The 24,668-nt window shown below is 37.1% G+C and overlaps 2 protein-coding genes across 2 annotated transcripts; both read right to left on the bottom strand.

The window, feature by feature from the left end:
* Positions 1 to 363: 363 nt before the first annotated feature.
* Positions 364 to 7,172, bottom strand: LOC106088511 (galactose-proton symporter). The gene is made up of 3 exons (XM_059367289.1): positions 7,097 to 7,172; positions 3,249 to 3,421; positions 364 to 1,488 (listed from the first exon to the last, which is right to left on the bottom strand). Exons 1-3 carry the CDS (start codon positions 7,170 to 7,172, stop codon positions 364 to 366), a joined length of 1,374 nt encoding a protein of 457 aa, XP_059223272.1.
* Positions 7,173 to 14,396: 7,224 nt separating this feature from the next.
* Positions 14,397 to 23,530, bottom strand: LOC106088512 (uncharacterized). The gene is made up of 3 exons (XM_013254074.2): positions 23,346 to 23,530; positions 15,647 to 15,819; positions 14,397 to 15,588 (listed from the first exon to the last, which is right to left on the bottom strand). Exons 1-3 carry the CDS (start codon positions 23,419 to 23,421, stop codon positions 14,461 to 14,463), a joined length of 1,377 nt encoding a protein of 458 aa, XP_013109528.1. The 5' UTR covers positions 23,422 to 23,530; the 3' UTR covers positions 14,397 to 14,460.
* Between the last annotated feature and the right edge of the window lie 1,138 nt (positions 23,531 to 24,668).

Here is a 24,668-nt window from a genome sequence, read left to right as displayed (position 1 = left end):
CTTCGTATATCAAATATCGTAATATCTACCCTATTTTCACCGCGGGCTCAAACTCTACCATCTGTGAAAATTTCATGAAAATCGGTTCAGCCGTTTTTGAGTCTTTACGGAAGAGACAAACAAGCAAACAAAGCGCAACAATTAAATTTTTATATAATAGATAATCCATTACAAATTCTCTTACATAACACACTGTTCCAGAATATGCCTTTGAGAGAGATATCATACTTACTGGCTGTTCCACTTACTTGGTGTCACTGAAGAGAGTGGAAATGATTGACATAAATTTACTGGGACAGACAGTTAATAACCATTTATTAAATTTTTTTTCCAAGTTCACATAGTACAATTTTTGGTCTTGATTTAGTCTTGCCTACCAAAATTAAAGAAAAACCTTAAACTGTCTTGGGCCTCCTTCAGAGTAGTCTTCCTTGTTTCGGGCAGCATCACTAGTAGACAGGCCCCCGCTATCATGGCTATGATACTCATAGCCATAAGACTGATGTCACTGCCGTAATAGTCGGCCCTAGCTATAATGATGATACGAATAATTTGTTCCACAATGACACATAGGGTCATGCAATAAGATTTGGTTCTCAAAGGGAAAGCTTCGCTCACATAAGTCGAGGTATTGGCAGCAAATAGACCAGCAAACAATTGTATGGACAACCAAATTGAGGTAATCGTTCGCATCTTGGCCACATTCAATACGTTTTCCAGATAACCCATGATAACAGCTGCGGGCATCAGAAGTGCTCCCATACAAAGAATCCATATAATCGATGGTATCTTACGACCCAATTTATCCACAACTGCCAAAGTTAAACAGCTGCCAAAAATGTGTAGGAGAGCCCCCAGTACTGGTGACCAGGTGGCTCCATTCACTCTTACGGCGATATTCGCTACCACTGTTAGCACCATGGAGGAGGTAAAAGCTAAGATGGTACTGCGATATAAAATCATTTTCACCAAGGGTAGGGAACTACGTTTCAAGCTTTCCATAATGGACAAATTACTATGTTCTAGCACATAATCCTTAAGTTCCACAAGGCGTCTGTGCGTGGCCATTGTAGCTCCTTGGGGCCTTTGTAACGCGGCCAAACAATCCAAAGCTGCGGCATCATCTCCAAAGCGTAGAAAATCCACGGGAGATTCTATGAAATAGTATAGCGAAGCCAAGGATAATACGGCCAGTATTGTATCCATAATGCCATGGAAACAGTTGACAGTAAAGCAGGATTTGGCATTCCATTGGCTAGAGGCTATAGTTTGAATAGCCATACCCACAGTAACAGCAAATTGCTCCAGGCCAGTGGCAAGACCACGACAATTATCAGGTGATATTTCACTGGCATGCATGAGATATGGTACGGTCATTAGGCCTATGGCTACTCCATTTAGATAGCGACTAGCAATCAAAGCATCCACATTATGGGAGAGACTAACAAAGATGATGCCACCAGCTAGAATGAAAACCGATGAGATACCCTGAAAACGGAAGAAGTTTATGAAATGTTTAGTAAATGGGGGTTTTGAGTTTATTGCTGTAGCCTGTTGTGTGTTAAACAAGTAAAAGCGTGCTAAAATCGGCCGGTCTTATAAGGGCTGAAGGAATTAAATCGGGAGATCGGTTTATATGGGAGCTATATGAGGTTTTTAATCGATTCGGACCGTACTTGGCACAATTATTTGAAGTCATAACAGAACACTACATGCAAAATTTCAGCCAAATCAGACAAAAGTTGCAGCTTCCAGGGGCTTAAGAAGTCAAATCAAGAGATCGGTTTATATGGAAGCTATATCTAAATCTGAACCGATATGGCCCATTTGTGATTCTCTACGACCTACATCAATATTAAGTATCTGTGTAAAATTTCAAGCGACTAGCTTTTTGCGTTCGACCGCTATCGTGATTTCGACAGATGGACGGACGGACATGGCTAGATCGACTCAGAACGTCGAGGCGAGTATTTCGAGGTGTTACAAACGGAATGAATCCTATGGGGGTATACAAACCTTAGCCACCTTAGTCCGTCCACCCTCGTGTCCGTCCGTCTGTGGAAATCACGATAGGGGTCGAACGCGTAGAGCTAGCTGCACTAAATTTTGCCCAAAAACTTCTAATTGGTGTAGGTCGTTGGGGATTGCAATGGGCCATATCGGTTCGGATTTGGATATAACTCCCATATAAAGTGGTCCTTCTACTCGACTTCTTGAGGTCCTAGAAGCTACAACTATTAAACGATTGAGCTGAAATTTTGCACACAATGCAACAATTGTGCCAAGTATGGTTTGAAGCGGTCTATAACCTGATTTAACTCCCATATAAATCGATCTTCCGACTTGTCATCTTGAGCCCCTTGAAGCCGTAGTTGTTATCCCATTTAGCTGACATTTTACACGTAGGGTTCTGTTATGACTTTCAACAATCGTGAGAAGTATGGTCCAAATCGGTGTATAACCTGACATAGCACCTATATAAACCGATTACCTGATTTGAAGTCTCTAACCCTTGGAAACCTTAATGTTTGTCCCATGGGGCTGAAATTTGGTACGTACTGTTTTGCTACTACTTCCAACTATCGGGTCGCGTACGTTCCAAATATTCTGTGTAAAGTTTTAGCAGAATTCATGGCCGATTTTGGCACGCTTTAACTTGTTTGTCCTTAAACATTTTATGTTTGCACGCGAACATATTATCTTTACCACCAAACATTTTATGTTTGTTACAAAATATATTAAGTTTGCAACAAATTTTTTATGTTTCTACCAAATATTATATGTTTTCAACCAAACCTTTTATTTTTTCTGTCAAAAATTTTATGTTTTCTACAAAAATTTTATGTTTGCTACCAAGTATTATATGTTTGCAACCAAAAATTTTGTTTTCAACCAAAACATATTATGTTCTCTACAAACAACTTGTGTTTACTTCAAATATTTTTGTATTTTCCTATAAACATTTTATGTTTGCGATAAAGATTTTATCGTACAAACATTTATGCTACGAACATTTTATGGTTGCTACAGACATTTTATATCTTCAGATTATATGTTAAGGTTTTAAGCCAAAAATTTTATATTTTAATTAAAACATTTTACATATTAATTTAGATATTAATTAAAAATTTTCTTATACAAACATAAGATGGTTGAAAACAAAAAAAAACCTACATTTTGGATAAAAACTAAATTTTAGCAATTTTCCTTTATTTTTTAATTTATATAAAATTCTAATTCATACTTACCATTAAAAACTTCCTGGGCAGTATGTTTCTCAGAGGTAGGGAAAGTAATGCACCCATAATCACTGCAATTAGCCAACTATAATAAAAGTGAAGATGTTGTACCGGCACATGGTGATCCGACCAACCAGCACTTTGTGCCAAGCCCATGCCAGCCGATATAAAAATAAGAAAACCTAAGATAACAAGAAATTATTGTAGTAATAAAAAAAAAAAAACAAGTAAAAGGTTGCTAAATTCGACCGGGCCGAATCTTATATACCCTCCACCATGGATCGCGTTTGTCAAGTCCTTGCCCGCTATCTCTTTATAGGCAAACAAAGGATAATGGTTAAGAAGAATCAGGGTATGGACCAACTCAGGCCAGAGAACAACAGCAAGCCACTTTAAAAATGAGCTCACACGATAAACTGAACTAATGACACGCTCACATCTTATACCAGCAATCTATGTTGATGACCAAAACATAAAATGCGCCTTTAAATTCGTTGAATTATTGCAATTTTTTGCGGATGATCATAAAATGATTCCCAATAAAATTTTGCATTTTAAGCGTGTGTTTCTAGCTAACTTTGTTTTTATGTGGCATGCGATACAGACAATTGCTTTGGCCAAAGTGGCTATTGAGTGCCAAATTTTGGGTCTCATGATGTTCTCAGATTAGGACATCATATTAGAAATCATTGCGTAACATTTCAGACAAATCGGATAATAATTGCGCAATATAGGCGTTCAAGTAGTAAAATAGGGAGATCGGTTGGATGGTGCTATATCAGGTTATGGACCGATTCAGACCATATTTGGCATGTATGTTTTAAGGTCAATGGAGAAAATTTGTTGTAGCAAATTTCAGTCAAATCGGGTAAGAATTGCACCCTTTAGAGGATCAAGAAGTATAATCGGGAGATCGGTTTATATGGGAGCCATATCAGGTTATGAACCGATTTCGACCATACTTGGCATAGCTGAAAGTCATTATAAAACACCTCATATAAAATTGAAGCCAAAGCGGCTAATAACGATACACTGATCCCAACTTCAGATCAGTCTCTTATGGACCGGGTAAGCCAAATACTAACGAATAAGTGGTTAAATTGTGAGTCCTTTGACATAAAGATGAATGATCAATATAAATAGCCTATTAGGTTCCTGATTGATGAGGGTTTTGAAACCCTCTGTTATACTTCTTCCAACGAGGAATACGAAGATAAGCCAATTTGGGGCGCCACGTTTCCTCATCATTTTCGATTACCGACAAGGCCATTTACTTGTGAACGATCTTGGACAGCAAATTGAACTGGAAGTGTCACATTCAGCATCGGGCTGATTTCCTTCTCAGCACGAAGGGTCCTTCTCAGCACGAAATGGGGTCTAAATACGAAAATTGTCGACTGGCTCTAGAGGAATGTGCTTAGACCATTTACGCCTCAGTAGTTTGGTGAGCGGCGATGGAGAAAAGGTATATTTGGTATGTTTCTGCGGTATATTCCCATGTTCATTATCATCGACCTGATGTCCTTGCTTTATGTGAAACCCAGGTGGGTGAGGATTCTGATCCACAGGACTTTCACATTTCCGGGTATCACACTCTTTTTCTTTTCGTTCCCCATAGAGGCCTTGTGCTATATGTGCGTAATGATATAGTGTTCCACAGGCAGCAACACTTGGGCTCAAAAAATCCTAAAGATTTAGTTCCCTTTAGGTTAAATTTAGGATTGGAACACACGTATTTAACTTCGGATTTCTGTATAGAAGTTCTAACTCGGAAAGGGAGGGTTCCTTAGGCGGCTTTGACTCCCATACTCTGACTCAATTACTATGATTTTAGAGAACTGTCCGGACAGTTAAATCGTTGTTGCTGGTGATTTCAATGTTCACAAATTCTCTTGGATTCCCCATTCGGGACATACGACTCCAGAGGAATGGGATCGTTCATTCCGACTAAGCAGTTATCGAGGGATAAAATTTTGTCAGATCAAAACAGGTGGCATTTAGGAACTTGTGTCTGAACAAGAATGCCAATACCAAAATGCTGTGCAAACAGGCAAGAACTTCGTATGTCAATGTACTTAGACACGAAAAGTTTCTTTACGAACCGCATCTACGTGCTAAAGCTATTGTTTCTCCGAGGGGAAGCAGGAGCTTTTGGTCATTCGTAAAAAGAGTAAGGGCTAAACCTCCTCCATTTTACCCTAATATTCAAAATTGGCAGATCTAGGAAAGTGTGAGGTGACGCAATCTGGGGGAACGCCGTACCAAACGGACATATTGATCCACTGATATCGAATGAAAGAAATCTTGAAGTAAAGTACGAATCTGATATAGAAATCCGGTACCAAGTCACTGGGGTGTATGTCCAACCCAAAACCCCCAAAACGGATAAGACAATATGGGTGTCAAATAAATGGTAATTAAGACTCTAACACGGATATTATTTCGAAATTTGGGGTCAAGAGTCTAGCCGTCCGCCCACACCCAAAAAACTTGCAAACAGACATGAGCGTCGACATTGACAATGTGGCTCTCAAATGAAATGGTCTTTGAAAGTAGAGTACAAATTCGATATTCAAATTTGGGGTCAGTTGTTTGGGGGCCACCTCACTGCATAAATCGCTAAAGAGATGTTAACCCGTCCAGGTAATATATTGTAGAATGAAAATGAAAGGTCTTAAGGAGTTGTTTAGAAATCAAACACCTTAATTTAGGTTCAAGAGTCTGGGCGCAGGACTTGAATGAAAGGTCTTTGAGAAGCAATCCAATAAGGGCCATTGTCAGTTCACTCCAAAACAGACATGTAGGCCAATCAGGACTATTTGGGATTCAAAATAAAAATTTTTAGAAGTATGGTACGAATATGGTATCCTAATTTGCGGCAAAAATCTGACGCCACACCATTCTAAAAAAATCCGTCATTAGATATGGAGGTCTATCGCCCAAAACCCACATGTAGTCCGATCAACGATTTTCACTTTGGGCGAAGATTATTAAATTTCACAATTTTTGTTTGTTTCTCTTTCGAGGTGAGCTCAATGATAGGAGATTTTCTTTGCAAATGGAAAAGGAAAGCCAGAGATCGGAATGCACACCAACCATTATGGTTAGAAGACTTTTCAATCATATTAGGTGTGACGACTTCAAGGGCCATACGTTGGTATGTTGCATTTGTATCGTATTTATTGCGAAAACGCCTCTATGATACAAATACTACATTAGCCACGGTCGACAACCCTGTCTATTGCTGTACTTTCTCCAATCCATGTATTTTCGTGTTATGACAGATTTTTTGTCTGCAACAATTACACTACTTCCATAGTGCACATGATTCTGTGCCTTTGTTGGAAATTGTATTGATGGCTTCGAACGCTAGACAACAGCAAACGGCTCTCGCTGTTGCTCCGTGTGCCCAGGTTCGAATCCCGGCCGGGCTCTGCCGAATTTTTATTTTCAAGTTTTTGGGCTGTTAGGACGCAGCTCATCAAATTTCACAACTTTTGTTTGTTTCTCTTTCGAGACGAGCTCAATGATCGGAGATTTTCTTTCTTTGCGTCCCATAATGGTTGGTGGGTGTTGCGATCTCTTCCTTTCCTTTCCCATTTGCTAATGATAAAATCTCCGATCCTTGAGCTCGTCTCAAAAGAGAAACAAACAAAAATTGTTTGATTTTATTTGTACTGTTGTGACATCGGACATCGTCGAGTAGTCAACATTTTTCAATTTTTAGTGGAAATATTGCCTTTACGAGTATACAAACAGTTTATGTACCTTTGTTTTGAAACTCGTACTACAAACTTTTTTTTGGTCTATGTTTTCGAACTGTTTACATTTTTGAGTTTTCACAAACATTGCCTTACCTGTAGACAGCGAACTTAGTTGGAATTGTTTAAAACTCCTAGATCCCGTTTGGGATTTTTCGCCAAAGACACCCATTTGGGGTACGTGAATTTTTCGCAATAGTAAAAAATTAAGTATTATTAATATTTAAATATTTTTAAAAATATATTTTTAGCCCTTTTTTTCAATTATGCAGCTTTTTAAGTGAGTTGTTGCTTTTAGACTAATGTTATTTAGCAAATATTTATTTATTTACTACCATATGTACGATATGGTCATAGTAGATAAAGCCTAAACCAACTAACAATCGTTTATGAAGATTATCAGCAGAAGCATTATCAAAAATATTCAAAGTATAATTTAATCAGCTTGGTCGACTTGTAGTAAACATCGCTGTTACTACAAGTTAAACTTCATATATAATTTAAGTTTATTTTATCTTATTTTATTTTTTATTTCATTTTATTTTATTTCTTTTTTATTTTATTTCATTTTATTTTTATATTATTTTATTTTATTTTTATATTATTTTATTTTATTTTTATATTATTTAATTTTATTTTTATATTATTTTATTTTATTTTACTTTATTTTATTTTATTTTATTTTACTTTATTTTATTTTACTTTATTTTATTTTATTTTATTTTATTTTATTTTATTTTATTTTATTTTATTTTATTTTATTTTATTTTATTTTATTTCATTTCATTTTAGTTTATTTTATTTTTTGTTTTATTTTATTTTATTTTATTTTTTGTTTTATTTTATTTTATTTTTATTTCATTTTAGTTTATTTTATTTTATTTTATTTTTTGTTTTATTTTATTTTATTTTTTGTTTTATTTTATTTTATTTAATTTAATTTAATTTAATTTAATTTAATTTAATTTAATTTAATTTAATTTAATTTAATTTAATTTAATTTAATTTAATTTAATTTAATTTAATTTAATTTAATTTAATTTAATTTAATTTAATTTAATTTAATTTAATTTAATTTAATTTAATTTTATTTTATTTTATTTTATTTTATTTTATTTTATTTTATTTTATTTTATTTTATTTTATTTTATTTTATTTTATTTTATTTTATTTTATTTTATTTTATTTTATTTTATTTTATTTTATTTTATTTTATTTTATTTTATTTTATTTTATTTTATTTTATTTTATTTTATTTTATTTTATTTTATTTTATTTTATTTTATTTTATTTTATTTTATTTTATTTTATTTTATTATAATTTATTTTATTTTATTTTATTTTATTATACCATCCACCATAGGATGGGGGTATACTAATTTCGTCATTCTGTTTGTAACACCTCGAAATATGCGTTTAAGACCCCATAAAGTATATATATTCTTGATTGTCACATCATTTTAAGTCGATCTAGCCATGTCCGTCCTTCTGTCCGTCCGTCCGTCTGTCTGTCGAAAGCACGCTAACTTTCGAAGGAGTAAAGCTAGCCGCTTGAAATTTTGCACAAATACTTTTTTTAGTGTAGGTCGGTTGGGATTGTAAATGGGCCAAAGCGGTCCATGTTTTGATATAGCTGCCATATAATCCGATCTTTGGTCTTGACTTCTTGAGCCTCTGGAGGGCGCAATTCTTATCCGATTTTATTGAAATTTTGCACGTAGTGTTTTGGTAGCACTTCTAGCAACTGCGCAAAGTATGGTTAAAATCGGTCCTTATTTTGATATAGCTGCCATATAAACCGATCTTGGGTCTTGACTTCTTGAGCCTCTAGAGGCCGCAATTCTCGTCCGATTAAACGGAAATTTTGCGCGTAGTGTTTTGGTAGCACTTCCAACAACTTACTAAGTATGGTTTTAATCGGCTATATAAACCGACCTGGGGTCTTGAATTCTTGAGCCTCTAGAGGGCTAAATTCTCTTTCGATTTAACTGAAATTTTGCACGAAGTGTTTTGGTATCACTTTCAACAACTGTGCTAAGTATGATTTAAATCGGTTCATAATCTGGTATAGCTTTCATATAAACCGGCCTTGAATCTTGACTTCTTGAGCCATTAGAGCGCGCAATTTTCATCCGATTTGGCTGAAATTTTACATGAAGTGTTTTGTTATGACTTCCAATAGCTGCGCTAGGTATGGCGTAAAGTGGTATAGAACCTGATATAGCTGCCATATAAACCGATCTGGGATCTTGACTTCTTGAACCTCTAGAGGGCGCAATTCTCATCCGATTTGGCTGAAATGTTGTATAACGGTTACTCTCATGATCTTCAAAATACGTGTCTGAATCGATCAATAGCTTGATACAGCTCCTATATAAACCTATCTCCCGATTTTGCTTCTTGAGCCGCTACAAGGCGCAATTCTTATCCGAATGAACTGAAATATTACACAATGACTTCTACAATATTCAGCATTCATTTATGGACCGAATCAGACTATAACTTCATATAGTTCCAAAAGCATAACAGTTCTTATTCAATATTCTATGTTTGTCTAAAAAGAGACACCGCGCATAGAACTCGACAAATGCGATCAATGGTGCAGGATATATAAGACTCGGCCCGGCCGAACTTAGCACGCTCTTACTAGTTTTATTTTATTTGATTTTATTTGATTTTATTTTATTTGATTTTATTTTATTTGATTTTATTTTATTTGATTTTATTTTATTTTATTTTATTTTATTTTATTTTATTTTATTTTATTTTATTTTATTTTATTTTATTTTATTTTATTTTATTTTAATATAAAACTTTATAATTTTCCTTCTATTTTGTATATTCCCAATTTTATGACTCAGCCCAACCAGCCTGTTGTAGGGCTCCACCCGGTAGCTTCATTCAAATTATTATCGCATCTTACAATTTATTATAGCTATGAAATGATTGGGCCATGTCAGCACTACTGACGATTTGATAATTCCGCAACCGAAAAGTATTTTTGCATCATTGAAAACAAATCTAGATATAGAATTGTTTTCAATCCATGCACCACCACGACCTATCCACGACCCATAAAAAGCGTTAATCTACTTTTGTTGTATTCCGATAAGACTCATTCATAAAGGGGAATTCAAAAGGGATAATCACAAATTTTTGCCAAATTATCAGCTGTCCAGATAAAAGGTTAACTAAACGTATTGTATTAAGTTGGACACATTATTCGTACATTGGACACAGATTCGTACATTGTTCACAAATGCGTTTCATTTGGAGTCGAAGACTGACCAAATCGGTCTGCTTAGGGGTACGGCTCACAGAGTTAGTTTAAAATAAGAAGCAAAAATAAAGCCATAACTCTCAAAATGTATATTTTCTGCAGAGTGGATTTAAAAGGCGAAGGCCACCGTAGCGCAGAGGTTAGCATGTCCGCCTATGACCCTGAACGCCTGGGTTCGAATCCTGGCGAGACCATACGAAAAAATTGTTCAGCGGTGGTTTTCTCCTCCTAATGCTGACAACATTTGTGAGGTACTATGCCATGTAAAACTTCTCTTCAAAGAGGTGTCGCACGACGGCACGCCGTTCGGACTCATCTATAAAAAGGAGGGCCCTAGCACTCATTGATATGTGAGAAGTTTGCCCCTGTTCCTTAGTGGAATGTTCATGGGTAAAATTTGCATTTGGATTTAAAAAGCACCTGTTTCCACTTGGGCCACCCTTATTTCTTTTTCAGTGTTGTTCAGTGAAGTGTCCTGAATCAAAAAAGGTAAATTTCAGCTGCACGAATTTGCACCAATTTTATATTTTGGATTATTTTGTTAAAAAAAAAAGATTTTTCGGACACTTTTTGGAAACAAAAACTTCTTTAAATTGGGCTTCTAGCATATTAAAATATTCTACAACAAGTAAAATCGTGCTAAGTTCGGCTGGGCCGAATATTATATGCCCTCCATCATGGATCGCATTTGTCAAGTTCTTTCAATAAATTTTTCAAATAATTATGAGCTAAGGGGTAATTTTTTAAAAGCTATAGGAAAGTTTTCAAAAAAACACATAAAATTCAGAAAAATGCATGAAATCTTTATTTAAATCGATAGTACGGTCCATATAATTTAATGTTTGACGATTATATCATGCAAATGTTGACCGTGACTGCGCCTCAAATGGTCGGCTTAGTCCAATTTTGCCATAATCTTTCCAACATTTCGGCTGGTATCTCACGAATAAATCCATCAATGTTATTTTTCAATGCGTCAATTAAAGCGGGCCTGTCTGTACAGACATGAGGTTTAACATAGCCCTACAAAAAATAGTCTAAAGGCATTAAATCGCACGATCTAGGCGACCAATTGACCGGTCCCTAATGTGAAGCAAAATGTTCACCGAACTCATCTCTCAATAAGTCCAATGTTATGCGTGCTGTGTGGCATCGTCTTGTTGAAACCACATGTCATGCAAGTCAAGCTCTTGCATTTTGGGTGGATATCATCTCACGATAGCGGTCACCATTCACAGTTACGTCGAAATTTGCATAATCTTTGAAGAAGTACGGTCCAATGATGCCACCAGCCCATAAACCGAACCAAACTGTGACTTTTTCTGAATGCTTGGTTGATATTTTACAAGGGGCGTTTTGTTTTGATTTCCAACATCTGTGCAGGGCATGTTCAAAATCGATCCATAACCTGATATAGCTCCTATATGAATCGATCTCTTGATTTCTTACGCCCCTAAAGGGTGTAATTATTACCCCTTATGGCTAAAATAATGTATAAGGAGTTTTGGCTTCTAAAAGCGATGCAACTATTGTCCCAATCCATAACCTGATATAGCTGCCATAAAAACCGATCTCCCGATTTCACTTCCTATGCCTTTAGAGGTCACATTTAATATCCGATTTGGTTGAAATTAAAGACGTGGCAGTTTTTCATGATCTCAAACAGCCATGACATATCTTGCTGTGGAATAGATTTTTCTCCTCTCTCCTTTTCTCCGGATACCCCTCCTCCATATGGCGCGTTCCTACTGATTATTGAGTTGCTATCTATGCCGCACGCTTGGTTTCAATCTGCCCAATGCCAATATGAACATACACCTAAGCCAGTAATCGGCTTGTTGTAACCTCGATAATGAAAATTTAAGTCAAGAATTCCGTGTTACTTCCAAAATTCCCAATTGTTGCGCTCTATCGTAAATTTTCTAATATAATATATTATAATTTACTAGCCGAACCGGGCCCGCTCCACTGCGCCTTCTTTAACTCTTTAATATCGTTTTAGGGTGTGGACACTTCGCCCAGAATATGAATATCGAATTCGTGCCACTGTAGCCTGTGTCCACTTATGACGCTGAACGCGTCATAATCCTGGAACGTCGGACAACATTTAAAGCGCTGGTTATCCCCTCTTAATGCTGGCGACATTTGCGAGGTACAATGCCATGCATGGTCATGTAAAAAATTTTGCCCAAAGAGGTGTGGCACGCCTTTCGGACTCGGCTATAAAAAATGGTCCCTTATCATGTAGTTTTGATGTGTGAGAAGTTTGCCCCTACTGGGTTCCTGGGCAATTTTTTACTCTACTTGCAAATGCGTTGTTTTTAGTCCTATATTTCCATATTGGTAAACATTTCCGGCTCAGGGGGTATTTCAAGGGTGGGGTGGCCATTCGGACACATGGCCTTTCGTTTGAGCTCTATATTTTCGTGATTGCTCTATATATCCATATGACTGGTTTTTGGCGGCCTCTGAGGCACTCAACTCCAACAATAGAAACCATGTTTCGTTTACGGCGACTGTAAGACTGCAAAGATAATTCGAATGAATTACATTACCAATCTCCGAGATCTGGTGTCTTTGAAAATTAGGCCACTCCCAAATCCCTTTAATTTGAGCCCCATATAGCCATGGTCGCTAGATATGAACCATTCATATTTGTTCTTTACTCCCAAATACCGTTGATTTGAGCTCCATTAGGCGTACCCTCAAACACTTGGCTACAATATTGGATATCAATTTTTTGTACTACTCAAATTTTTCGACACTCAAATACCTTCCATTTGAGTCCCATATCGTCATGGTCGTCTAATATACTCATTTGGTGGTATTTGGGGGTGGGGCGACCTCACATTACTTTCACCTAATTTTGTATACCATATTTGTAATTTACTGCCGAATACTTTTCATTTGAGTCACATGTTGACATGAATATATCTGTTTAGAGGAGTTTTGGGGTTGAGGCGGCCCGCTGGGTACTTGCACCTAAAATTTAATACGATATTCTTTTTCTAGTCTTCAATACGTTTTATTTGATACTGTGCCAATCGGTACACTTTTGGTTTTGGGTAGGATTTTTGGCATAAGTGCGAGGGTCCGCCCCCCTTTCGATGTCAAAAAATTTTATAGTCTATGTTTCCTTCCATACAAACCTACGCAATCTGTGAAAATTTTAAGAAAATCGGTACAGCCGTTTTCGATTCAACGAAACAAACATATAAACCGAGTCCCATATAGTCATGACTGTTTCATATGCCCATTTGTGGGGTTTTTGGGAGGTGGCGTGACTCCCGATACTTCGATTTGATTTTGCATGCCAGATACGTAATTTACTATTCAACTCCTGAGCCCCATATTGTCATGAACGTCCAATATGTCTGTTTGGGGGAGTTTTGGGGTTGCGGCGGGCCGATGGGTACTTAGACTCAAATTTCAATACCATATTCGTATTCTACTTTTCAATGCCTTTCATTTGATACCCATATTGTCCCGATCGGCTGACTTTTGATTTTGAGTGGTGTTTTTGCGATATGGGGGAGGGTCCGCCCCCTTCCAATATCGACGTTCTGAGTCGATCTAGCCAATCACGATAGCGGTCGAACGCGTAAAGCTAGCCGCTTGAAATTTTGCACTGATACTTAATATTTAGATAGGCCGTTGGGGATTGCAAATGGGCCATATCGGTTCAGATTTAGATGTAGCTCCCATACAAATCGATCGCCCGATTTGACTTCTTGAGCCTTTGGAAGCCGAAATTTTTGTCCAATTTGGCTGAAATGTTGTACGTGGTGTTCCATAAAGACTTCCAACAATTGTGCCAGGTACGGTCCGAATCGGTCTATAATCGAATATAGCTCCCATATAAACCGATCTCTCGATCGGTTCCTAGAACTAATATAGCTTCCATATAAATCGATCTCTCGATCTTCTTTGGTTCGGTTCCTAGAAATTTCAATTTTTGTTTGGTATGTAGAATAATAATTTTAGCAGAATTCTTGGTGGTGAGTTCTCAAGATTCGGCCCGGCCGAACTTAGCGCCCTCTTATTTGTTATATCTAAGATTCCACAAACATAATTTAATGCAATACGTATTTTTTTTTTTTTTTTTGGTATAACAATTTCTTTATTCTTTCTTTATTTTCATTCTTATTCAAAACTCCCTCTCTCTCTCCTTTCCCAATGCTTAATACCAATTACAATTAGACACACTAGCAATACGCTTCTGAGCTTCCTTCAGAGAAGTCTTCTTTGTTTCGGGTATCATAGGAATTAAACCAACTCCTGCTGCCAACACTACAATACTTACAGCCAAAAGGGCTCCGTCGTCCCTACCATAATAGCCTACAGTGTTAATTATGACAATTTGTATAATTTGCTCCATTACCACACAGATGGTCATGCAGTAGCACTTGGTTCTTAAGGGAAAAGCTTCGCTCATATAAGTCGAGGTGTTGGGAGCAAAGAGACCAACAAAAAAGTACATTGAGGCCCAAAGCGAAACTACAGTTTCCATATAATAGATGCTCATAAGATTACCTAAGTCACCCATTAGTACGGCTATGGGAATCATAAGGCCACCCAAAATTAAAATCCAAAGTAAGGAAGGTATTTTACGACCGAATTTATCGATAACGATCAGAGTCAAACTGCTGCCCAAAACTCTTAGACATGCAGCCAAGCAAGGTGACCAAGGGGATCCATTCACCAAACTGGCTATGCCGGCAACAACAGTCAGCATCGTGGTGTAAGTCAAAGCTAAAACTGCACTGCGATAGAAAATCATTTTCAATAAAGGTAGGATGCTGCGTATGAAGCAAACGCCTATGGGTAAATCTTCCTCTTCACGTACATAATCCCTAAGTTCGGCCAAGCGGGTATGGGTTTCCATATTAATAGTGGGAGGTGTTTGCAGCTGGCCCAGAGATTTGAGAGCACTATCGTCATCTCCAAATCTAAGAAAATCTACTGGGGACTCAATGAAATAGAATAGGGAGCCCAAGGCTAAAACAGCAAAAATAATATCGAAAATTCCATGCAAACTATTGGCTGTAAAATTTCCTCCTGTGGATTTCCATTGATTTGTAGACACCATTTGAATAGTTACACCCAGGGCAATGGCCAACTGCTCCAAACCAGTTGCTTTGCCACGATTGCTATCGAGCGATATTTCACTGGCATACATGAGATAGGGCACCGTGACCAAACCAATGCCTATACCATTTAAATAGCGACCCGCAATCAAGCCATCCATGTTAAAGGGGACGCTGACAAAGATGATGCCACCAACTAGAATCAATAACGATGAAGCACCCTAAATAAGGAGAAAGGTTTTAAGTTTGTATAAATTTTTAAAACATTGCCATACAGACCATTAAAAATCTTCTGGGTATCAGGTTTCGCAAGGGCAGTGTTAGCAATGCCCCTATAATCACTGCTATAAACCAGCTGTAGTAAAAGTGACGATCTGTTATTTTCACAAAACCGTCTATCCAACCCACACTTTGGGCCAAACACATGCCGCCGGACATGAAAATGAGAAAACCTAAAGAGAAAAAGGAAAAAAAGTGATTAAGAGGATTTTTCAGTGTACGAAAATAATTTCGAGAAATAAAAATGAAGGAAGAAAATTCAATTCTTGTTGAATTAATAACCGCCGGGATTTGAACCCAGACGTTTGGCGTCACATGCGGACATGTTATCCTCCGCGCAACGGTGGCCTCCTGTTTTCCAGCACATTAGGGGTATTTTATCATCGATGTATATCAGGGCTTCGGGCTGGTATATATCATAATTTCTAATGCCTATCTGGGACAATTCTACAGCTTAGATGCACCTAGTTCCTCGATAGAGGTTGTCTGCATTTTGTTTAGAGCATTTACACCACCGCAGCGCGGAGATTGGCATGTCCCCCTATGATGCTGAACGCGTTGGTTCAGATCCTGGTGAAAACTTAAGAACAATTTTCAGCGGTGGTTATCACCTCTTAATGATAGCGACATATGTGAGTTACTATGCCAAGTAAAAAATTTCTGCCCTAGGACGACTCAGCTATTAAAAGGAGATCTCATATAATTGAGCTCAAACTTGAATCGGACAGTACTCCTTAATGGAATTTCCATGGGTAAATTTGCATTTGCGTTCACATTAAATCTAAGTATACCAGCTTCACATCTTGAGGAGTTACAAGCATTTTAAGTTTTGTGTAACCTACACCACCACTGTGGTACAGGGTACTATAATTTTGTGCATTTGTTTGCAAGAAGAGCTAGACCCATTGATAAGTATACCAATTGGCTTATAAGCACTTTCTGATTCGATTTAGCTATGTCCGTCTGTCTGTCCAAGTATTTTTGTAATCAAGAGGCAATTCCCATTTGCTATCTGATTGTCGTCGTCGTAGCCACACTTTCCTGTGGAGGTGGTGATCCTCGTCGAGCACCTATAGGCGGGAACAGGTTGGCCGTTGCTTATTCGAAGGCGCCAAAAACCCGTCTTGTCATATCGAGCATCATAGGCACTAGGTATTTGTGCAAGAGCCGGTGCCGCTCCCAATAGGCGTGTACAATTTTATTGTCAGAAAATCTTGCAAGTTTCCTTTCGATATTTCAATAGTTTTACAAAATTAGAGCCTTTTCGTTTCCTTTCGATTTTTAATTAGTCTTACACAATTAGAGCCTGGCTAGATTAAGACATAGGTTCTATGAATTAAAAGTAGTAGGCAGACTTGGTGGTGTAGGGTATTAAATAGTCGACTCTACCTTCTATTACCAACTAAAATCGGATCTATCAGACATTTTGGGACAATACATTTCATTAAATAGCGTCCCAGACACTGTATAGTCTATACTGACGAGCATCGTGTTATATTGGGCAGCGTGTTAACACAGTATCCCTAGCCGCCAACTAACCTTGACCTTAAAACAGTGGTTACACCAGGCCAGAAGTATTAGGTTAGGTTGAAAAGAGAGTGCGGATAATAATCCGCCTTATGCCACTATGGACATACACCGAAGCCAGTAATCGGCTTCTAGTGCGCTCTCCTTTTTACTTCCATTCAGTAATAACCTCGTTTTTTGCAACAAAACACTATAGCTCCCTATAGTGTTTTTGTTGCAAAAATACGAGGAACGACCGTTTCACTGTTCCACAGTGTTACAAGCTCGTTCGTCGCCCACTCCCTTTACTCGGACTGTATTGCCCCGAAAAGTTTCGGGAAAACCTCTTGCCTTCACTGCCAAATCGTTTGCTCCAGAAGCTTTAAGTGTAGAATTAATTTCAGTGTATGAAATGGTGCAGTGGTTAACATACGTCACAAGTTAGCAATTCCGGGAAACTTCGCCTAGCAGCAGCTACCATATTGGTTTCACGCCATCCGCTATGTCAAGAAATGCGACCGTAACAGAATACTACGTACAAAATTGTAGCCATATCCAAAGAAAATTGCGCTCCCTGAGGCTCAAGAAGTCAAATTGCAAGATCTGTTTATATGGGAACTATATCTGGTTATAGATCGTACTTGGCACAGCTGTTGGAAGTCGTAACAGAACATTATGGGCAAAGTTTTTGCCAAATCGGACAAAAATTAACACTTCCAGTGAGTGAGTACTAATGGTTAAGTTCGGCCGCACTTGTTAAAATTTTACTTCTTTTAGCATGAACAAGCAACAAAAACAACGTGTTTATATAAACCGTCAACAGCCACTATCTATCGTGTTAGGGGGTATTTTTTAACTTCTATTATGCGCTTCTTATCGAGCATACGTTTTTATCTGTGTGAAAAAGTTATGACACCATTCGAAAAATTTTTTTGTTGTTGTTATCAGATTGCCATTAATTTATGTTCTGCGATTATGCTCAACTGTGGGTATAAAGTACAAGTAAATGCGTGTAAGTTCGGATAAACCGAATCTTGTATACCCTTCACCATGGATCGCATATGTCAAGTTCTTTGGACGGGTTCTCTTTATAGGCAGATAGGAATAAGAATTGCAAAGAGATTGGTTTATATTGGAGCTATATTAGGTTATAAACTGATTCGGACCATACTTGGCAAAGGCTCGGTAAATCGGAAAAGAACGGTGCCTTATAGAGGCTCCAGAAATATATTCGTGAGATCGGTTTATATGGAAGCTATATCAGATTTTAGACCGATTGGAATCATAGTTGATACATCTGTTGAAGGTCATAGGAAAAGTGTTTGAGTAAAATTTTAACCAAATAGGGCACAAATTGCACATTCTAGAGACTCAAGAGTATATTCATGGGATCGGTTTAAATGGGCGCTATATCACGTTTTGGACCAATTGGGACCCTATTTGTGCATCTATTTCCACTATGATGGAAATAGGCTTTCCACTATGAACATACAGCGGTCAAAAAAAGTATTCATCATTCAATGTTTTTTTTTTAATAAGTCTACGAAAGACAATTGGAATAAAAACATATTAAACTAATGATGCAGTAGTGCTTGTGTGATATATATGTACACAATTTCATTGTTTTTAAAGAAAAAAATAGTATTTATTGGAACAAAAAGGGCCATTTTACAGCTGAACACAAAAAATTAAACAAAAAAAGTATTCATCATTGCAAAAAAACAAAAAAATAAATAACATAATTAAAAAAAATTAATACTTTGTTATTCGACCACCGCGTCTTATAACTTCTTTTAAACGGTTTGACATCGATTGGACTAATTTAGCGGTTATATTTTGGTCTATATTAGTCCATTCCTCCATTATCACCTGTTGCATTTGACTCTTGCTCGAAAAATTGCGCGTTCTCAATTTGCGTTCGAGATGTTCCCAAAGATGTTCAATTGGGTTCAAGTCGGGACTTTGAGGAGGAGTTTTAATGACTTTGGGGCAGTTATACAGCATCCACATCTTGGTATTTAAAGCAGAATGTTTGGGGTCATTATCTTGATAATATTGAAAGTTATTACCAAGCCCAAGTTTTACAGCACTATCTTTTAAATTCCTCTTTAAAATGTCAATGTAATACTTATGATCCATTACTCCATTAATAATTTCAAGATTTCCCGCTCCTGAAGCCGCCATACACCCCCAAACCATTAAACCACCTCCACCATGTTTTACAGTAGCAACTGTGTTTCGTTCTTCAAGCTCTGTATTTGGTTTTCTGTACACTATGACCTTTCCATCGCACCCAAAAAGATTAAACTTGCTCTCGTCTGCAAAAATGACTGTTTTCCAAAATGATTCGGGCTGTTTTACATACATTTTTGCGAAGTTTAGCCTTTTCACTAGGTTTATTTTATTTATAAAGGGCTTCTTACGTGCAGTTCTTCCTCTGTAACTATGCCTTTTGAGTGTATTTCGAATTGTTTGTGTAGTAACTTCCTTCCCTAAATATTCCATAGTGTTTTTACGAAGAATGGTCGCATTTGTCTTCGGAGTTTTCTGAACTTGCCGCACTAGCCAACGCACATCTCCAACTGAAAGTGCTTTTGGTCGACCAGATCTTGGTTTATTGTCAACAGTTTTCGTTTCTGTCCACTTTCTGATGATGGATTGTATATGTAGTAGATCGTGGTCTATTTAATATTTCACTGATAGTTTTTTGAGTTAAACCATTCCTGTGGTGTTTTATTATCAAAACTTTTACCTCATCAGAAACCTCGTTTTGCTTACGACCCATTTTGACAAAAACTATATTTTCAATGAAATTAAATATTTGCTGTCAAGGACAAAGCCTCCTTTACTAAATAAAACAGAAAAGGGGGATTCCCAAATAATATTTGAATTTGACTTTGATGATAGCACATCAATGATGAATACTTTTTTTGTTCTGTTTTTGGTGTTATTATATAAAATTGCATTTTTTGCGCTAATTAAATTTATTTTTTGAATTTATTTTAAAACATATTACGAAAAATAAACTATTGCATAAAACTGCATTATTTGTTTACTTTAAATTTTCTTCAATTACCCAAAATAAGTGAATTTATTATCAATTTTGCTAATGATGAATACTTTTTTTGACCGCTGTACACCTAAGCCAGTAATCGGCTTGTCGTGGGCGCTACATACACAAAAAGCAACCTCGAGAAAGAAAATCAATGTTGGAAATTCCGTGCTACCTACAAAATCCCTAATTGTTTTCCATGCTACTCCCCTAAGTTGTTTCATGTCTGGTATTGTGTCCCCACCTATATACCGGTATCTGTTAGATGCAAAAGTCGGGCAGTGATATAGGAAATGCTCCAACGTCTCATCATCTTCCCGCATGCCCAACACATGGTACCACTTGCAGCACCGATTTTACATAAGTGAGCTCGTAGTCCTATGCGTCGCCTTATGATACCAAGAGCTTTACTGACATTCTAACTTGTTTTCAGTAATAGCCTCTTCTTCTCGCGATCTGGATCTCCTCATAGGATTTTCGCCGTCCTACCGACCGTTTCGCTGTTCCACTCCCGAACTCGGACTATATCGACCCGAAAGGCTTGAGGTTAACTAAGTTTATTGTCGGCAGTTCTCTGGCCTTCACTACCGAATCTTCTGCTTTCTTATTCCCAGTGACTCCGCAATGGACGGCACCCAAACGATGCGATTCGTGTCATCCTCAGAGATGGCATTAATCTCCTTCTTACATTCCAACACTGTTCATGATATTACCGTCCTGGTTATTATTGCCCTATTGGCCTATTTACTGTTCGTAAAGATAAAGACTCTCGACATTCTCGCGTTAACACCACACCACCCTCATGCATTCCGTCATCGCCTGGATCTCCGCCTGCAGGACCGTATTATGGTCAGGCAGTCTAAAACAGATGTCATTCCTTTGTTTTTCAATGTGAACCCCCATTTCCACTCTATCCTCTAGGTATGAACCATCCGTGTAACATGATCTTCCAGATGGCAATACTAGGGTTCCGTCAGTCCAAGACAGTTTCGCTGTCAGCAGTGCCTCGCACTCGACTTCAAGTTTCATCTCTGGTATCCGATCGGAAACTTCTTCCCTTCCTTCCAGATTTCCTATCACCGCTTCGATTATATCGAGATGGTATGACTTGCTCCTATTCTCTATCCATTTCCCATCGCTTTAAGTCTCATAGCCGTAGTGGCTGCCTCACACTTAATCTGTATGTCTATGGGTCATATGTTCTCCGAACCTGTTGTATGGGTCTTATGTTTCACTTTTTCTCCATCGCAGTCCATCAAACTTTAGAGGTCAAGTTCATGGCGCAAAATGTCAACAAAATCAGATAAAAATCTCTAGACGCTCCAGAAATAAATTCGAGAGATCAATATCAGGTTTTTGACCATACTGGTCAACTGGGACCATACACGGAACATCTGTTGAAGGTCATAGGAAAACCCAACGTTCAAAATTACAGTCAAATTGGATAATAATTGCGTCCTCAAGTGGCTCAGTAAGTGTAATCGGGAATGGGTTTATATGGGAGCTATATCTAAATTTGAAACGATTTGATCTATTTACAATCCCAACTAAATATAGAGGTATTAGTGCAGTTTCAGGCGCCTACCTTTATTCCTTTGAAAATATGCGTGCTTTTGATAGTCAAACAAACGTGGCTAAAGCGACATAAAATGTCATGACAATAAAGAATATATATCTCTTAGGGTCTTAGGCGAATATTTCGAGCTGTTTCTAACGGAATGACGAAGCTGGAACACCCCTTCTATGGTGGAGGATATAAAAATAATCTGCAACTAACCTTGAATCACAATTTTAACATCTGTCTTTATCCGTGATATTAATTTTAATTTTTTCGTCCATCTTCCACCTCGGCATCATATTCAATGCTTTCTATACAAAGAATAGTATAGCAAAAATCTTATAAAAGTTGAGCAAGTGTGTGTTATTATTCAAAACACTTTGACTGGTTAGTGGATCATGATTTCTGATACGCAATGCATCTTCATCAACACTATTATCAAATTGATTAAGGTGCTTTACATACCCAATGACTATTGAGTAAGGTGTAGAGCACTCTTTTGTTTTTAAACAACCAAGCAAAAATCTTATAAAAGTTGAGCAAGTGTGTGTTATTATTCAAAACACTTTGACTAGTTAGAGGATCATGATTTCCGATACGTAATGTATCTTCATCAACACTTTTGTCAAATTGATTAAGGTGCCCTACATTCCCAATGACTATTGAGTAAGGTGTAGAGCACTCTTTTGTTTTTAAACAGGGCTCAGTAAGTCCTTTAACTCTCCTTGCACAGAGAGAAGAAAGCCTTACTTTCCACCATTCCAATACAAAATAATCGTCAATGCTAGGAATAATGAATTGAATATATTAGTTGCCAGGGTTGCCATTGTTTCTTCTAAAAAAAGTCGCACAACTAACTTATTAGGTCGGACTATTGTGAGTGTAATTTCAAAAGGTCATAAAAAAAATTCCGACTTTATTTGCATAAACGGTAACACGGCTGTTCTTTTACTTTTTACTCCTTTACAATTTAATTGATCCACTTTGGTGGTAAATTTTTTCAAATGTTCATACACATTGAAGATTAAGGCCTATAAAGGCCGAAGTGTATTATCCGATATTTATTAAGCTTATCAATAAGGGGGATATATTAGCTTACCTCATTGTTAAGATTGCCTTGATATGAGTTAGCGTATGAACAGTGCTTTTGCCTTTTTCCCTAATATAATCTCGAACACTCCTAAAAAAAGGCTGGTGTGGCTATGAGTCACATCTAGTGAAACATAAATTTATGACATCCGTGATAATTAACTCATAAACTCAACATTAACTCAACCTTGAACTATGACTTATTCAGCACAATGAACTACAATATAATGACAGACTGGAAGCAGACGAGCAGTTGTCTCATCATTTTTTGAATTGTTGAGGTATTTCAATTATGAAAAATTTTTGAAAACCATTTATCCTTCCATTTTTACAAACATTTTTTAAACACAACTTCTTTGTGAGTCACTTTATCAAACATTTTCCTACATTGTTCAATATTTCCAATTTGTGAACTACAAACACGATTGTTCCATGTCTAAAAGTTTAAATGTCACCAAAAATTTATTGTTATCCTTGTTTTTTCCATGCCTTACCTGTCACCAAAGGACTCAATTGTAATTGTTTAAAATTTCCATATCCCAGCTGGGTATTTCCGCTACGGCTATTCATTGTATACGCTCAAACTTTATTCGATTATTCTCTAAGGTTTGTGTGTTTTTAGATTAGTTCTACTACATCTGCCCTCCGCTTAACGTACTAATTGGTCGAATTGCTTCGATAGGACTGATGTTTTTATTTGGGAATTTGGGTAATTTGACTTTTTGAGTATTTGAGATAAGGCCTTTTTTACTATTAACTCACTGCACCTATCATCGATGGCCAATATATTATCAGAAATGAAGTAGATAAAAAAAATCCCCTATAAGGAGGAGTTTGTTAGTCATGCCGACTTGGATTAACCCTTTTTTGCTTAATATGTACTGATGGTTCTACAGGAGCTTCATTAGACTAATGCTTACTTAGCCTCGGTAGCTTGGTGGATGAGGATGTATAAGTAGTGCAACATAAGCACATCATAAAAGTTTCCGAGAACACGTTGTCTTGACCGGAGACTATTTTAGGTATCCGGACAATATACATCCGAAAGTTCATACTACACGAATGGATCAAAGCTAGATGATTGAATGGGTCAGAACGTGCGGGTGTGGAGTTTGTAATCTCAGAATCCACTCCACTCCGACAAAATAAAATTTTTTTAAATTCACATTTTTATACCCAACAGCATAGGATAGGTGTTACGTATATATTCATTTAGTCATTTCGTTTGCAACATATCGAAATATCATTTTCTGAACCTACAAAATTTATTTATCCTTTATCGTCGTAAAATTATAAAGCGATACCCGTGTGTCTATCCTTCCGTCTGTCCCTCTATTCTACTCATGCTATAGCCTTCAAAAATTTTGATATTGAGCTAAAATTTGGCACAGATTCGTATTTCTTAATAAGGCTTAATGGCACTATATTACGATATAGATGCCTTAGAGATCAATTTAGGGCCTTGAGCCCAAAGAAGGTGCATTTATCATCCGAATTTGCTGAAATTTCAAACGATGGGGTTTTCTTGCCAAATATGTTTCCTATCGAACTATATTTAGGTATAGCTGCAAAATAGGCAGACTCCCGGTATAGGGTCTCAATACCATAACTAAAGCAATTAATAACGGATTTTGCTAAAATTTGGAACAGTGAGTTGCCGTCCATATCGTACTATATTTGGATATAGTCACCAAATAGACCGACATGGCGATTTTGGGTCTTAAGCCTATAAAAGCCACATTTCTTACCCGATTTCATTGAAATTCGAAGCAGTGAGTTCTGTTAGACCCCTTAACGTCCATGCCAAATATGGCCTT

This window comes from Stomoxys calcitrans, chromosome 4, assembly GCF_963082655.1.
Source record: "Stomoxys calcitrans chromosome 4, idStoCalc2.1, whole genome shotgun sequence".
In the NCBI taxonomy this organism is placed as follows: Eukaryota; Metazoa; Arthropoda; class Insecta; order Diptera; family Muscidae; genus Stomoxys; species Stomoxys calcitrans.
The sequence above is the reverse complement of the archived record's forward strand: the minus strand, read 5'-3'. Positions and strand labels throughout refer to the sequence as shown.

Coding starts and splice junctions, on each gene's coding strand:
- LOC106088512 (XM_013254074.2), bottom strand. CDS start 23,421: ATGAATAGCCGTAGCGGAAATACCCAGCTGGGATATGGAAATTTTAAA. Junction 15,820..23,345: donor ATTGAGTCCTTTGGTGACAG/GTAAGGCATGGA, acceptor TTTTCTCTTTAG/GTTTTCTCATTTTCATGTCC. Junction 15,589..15,646: donor TACCCAGAAGATTTTTAATG/GTCTGTATGGCA, acceptor CTCCTTATTTAG/GGTGCTTCATCGTTATTGAT.
- LOC106088511 (XM_059367289.1), bottom strand. CDS start 7,172: ATGGGTGTCTTTGGCGAAAAATCCCAAACGGGATCTAGGAGTTTTAAA. Junction 3,422..7,096: donor ACTAAGTTCGCTGTCTACAG/GTAAGGCAATGT, acceptor TTGTTATCTTAG/GTTTTCTTATTTTTATATCG. Junction 1,489..3,248: donor TGCCCAGGAAGTTTTTAATG/GTAAGTATGAAT, acceptor TTCCGTTTTCAG/GGTATCTCATCGGTTTTCAT.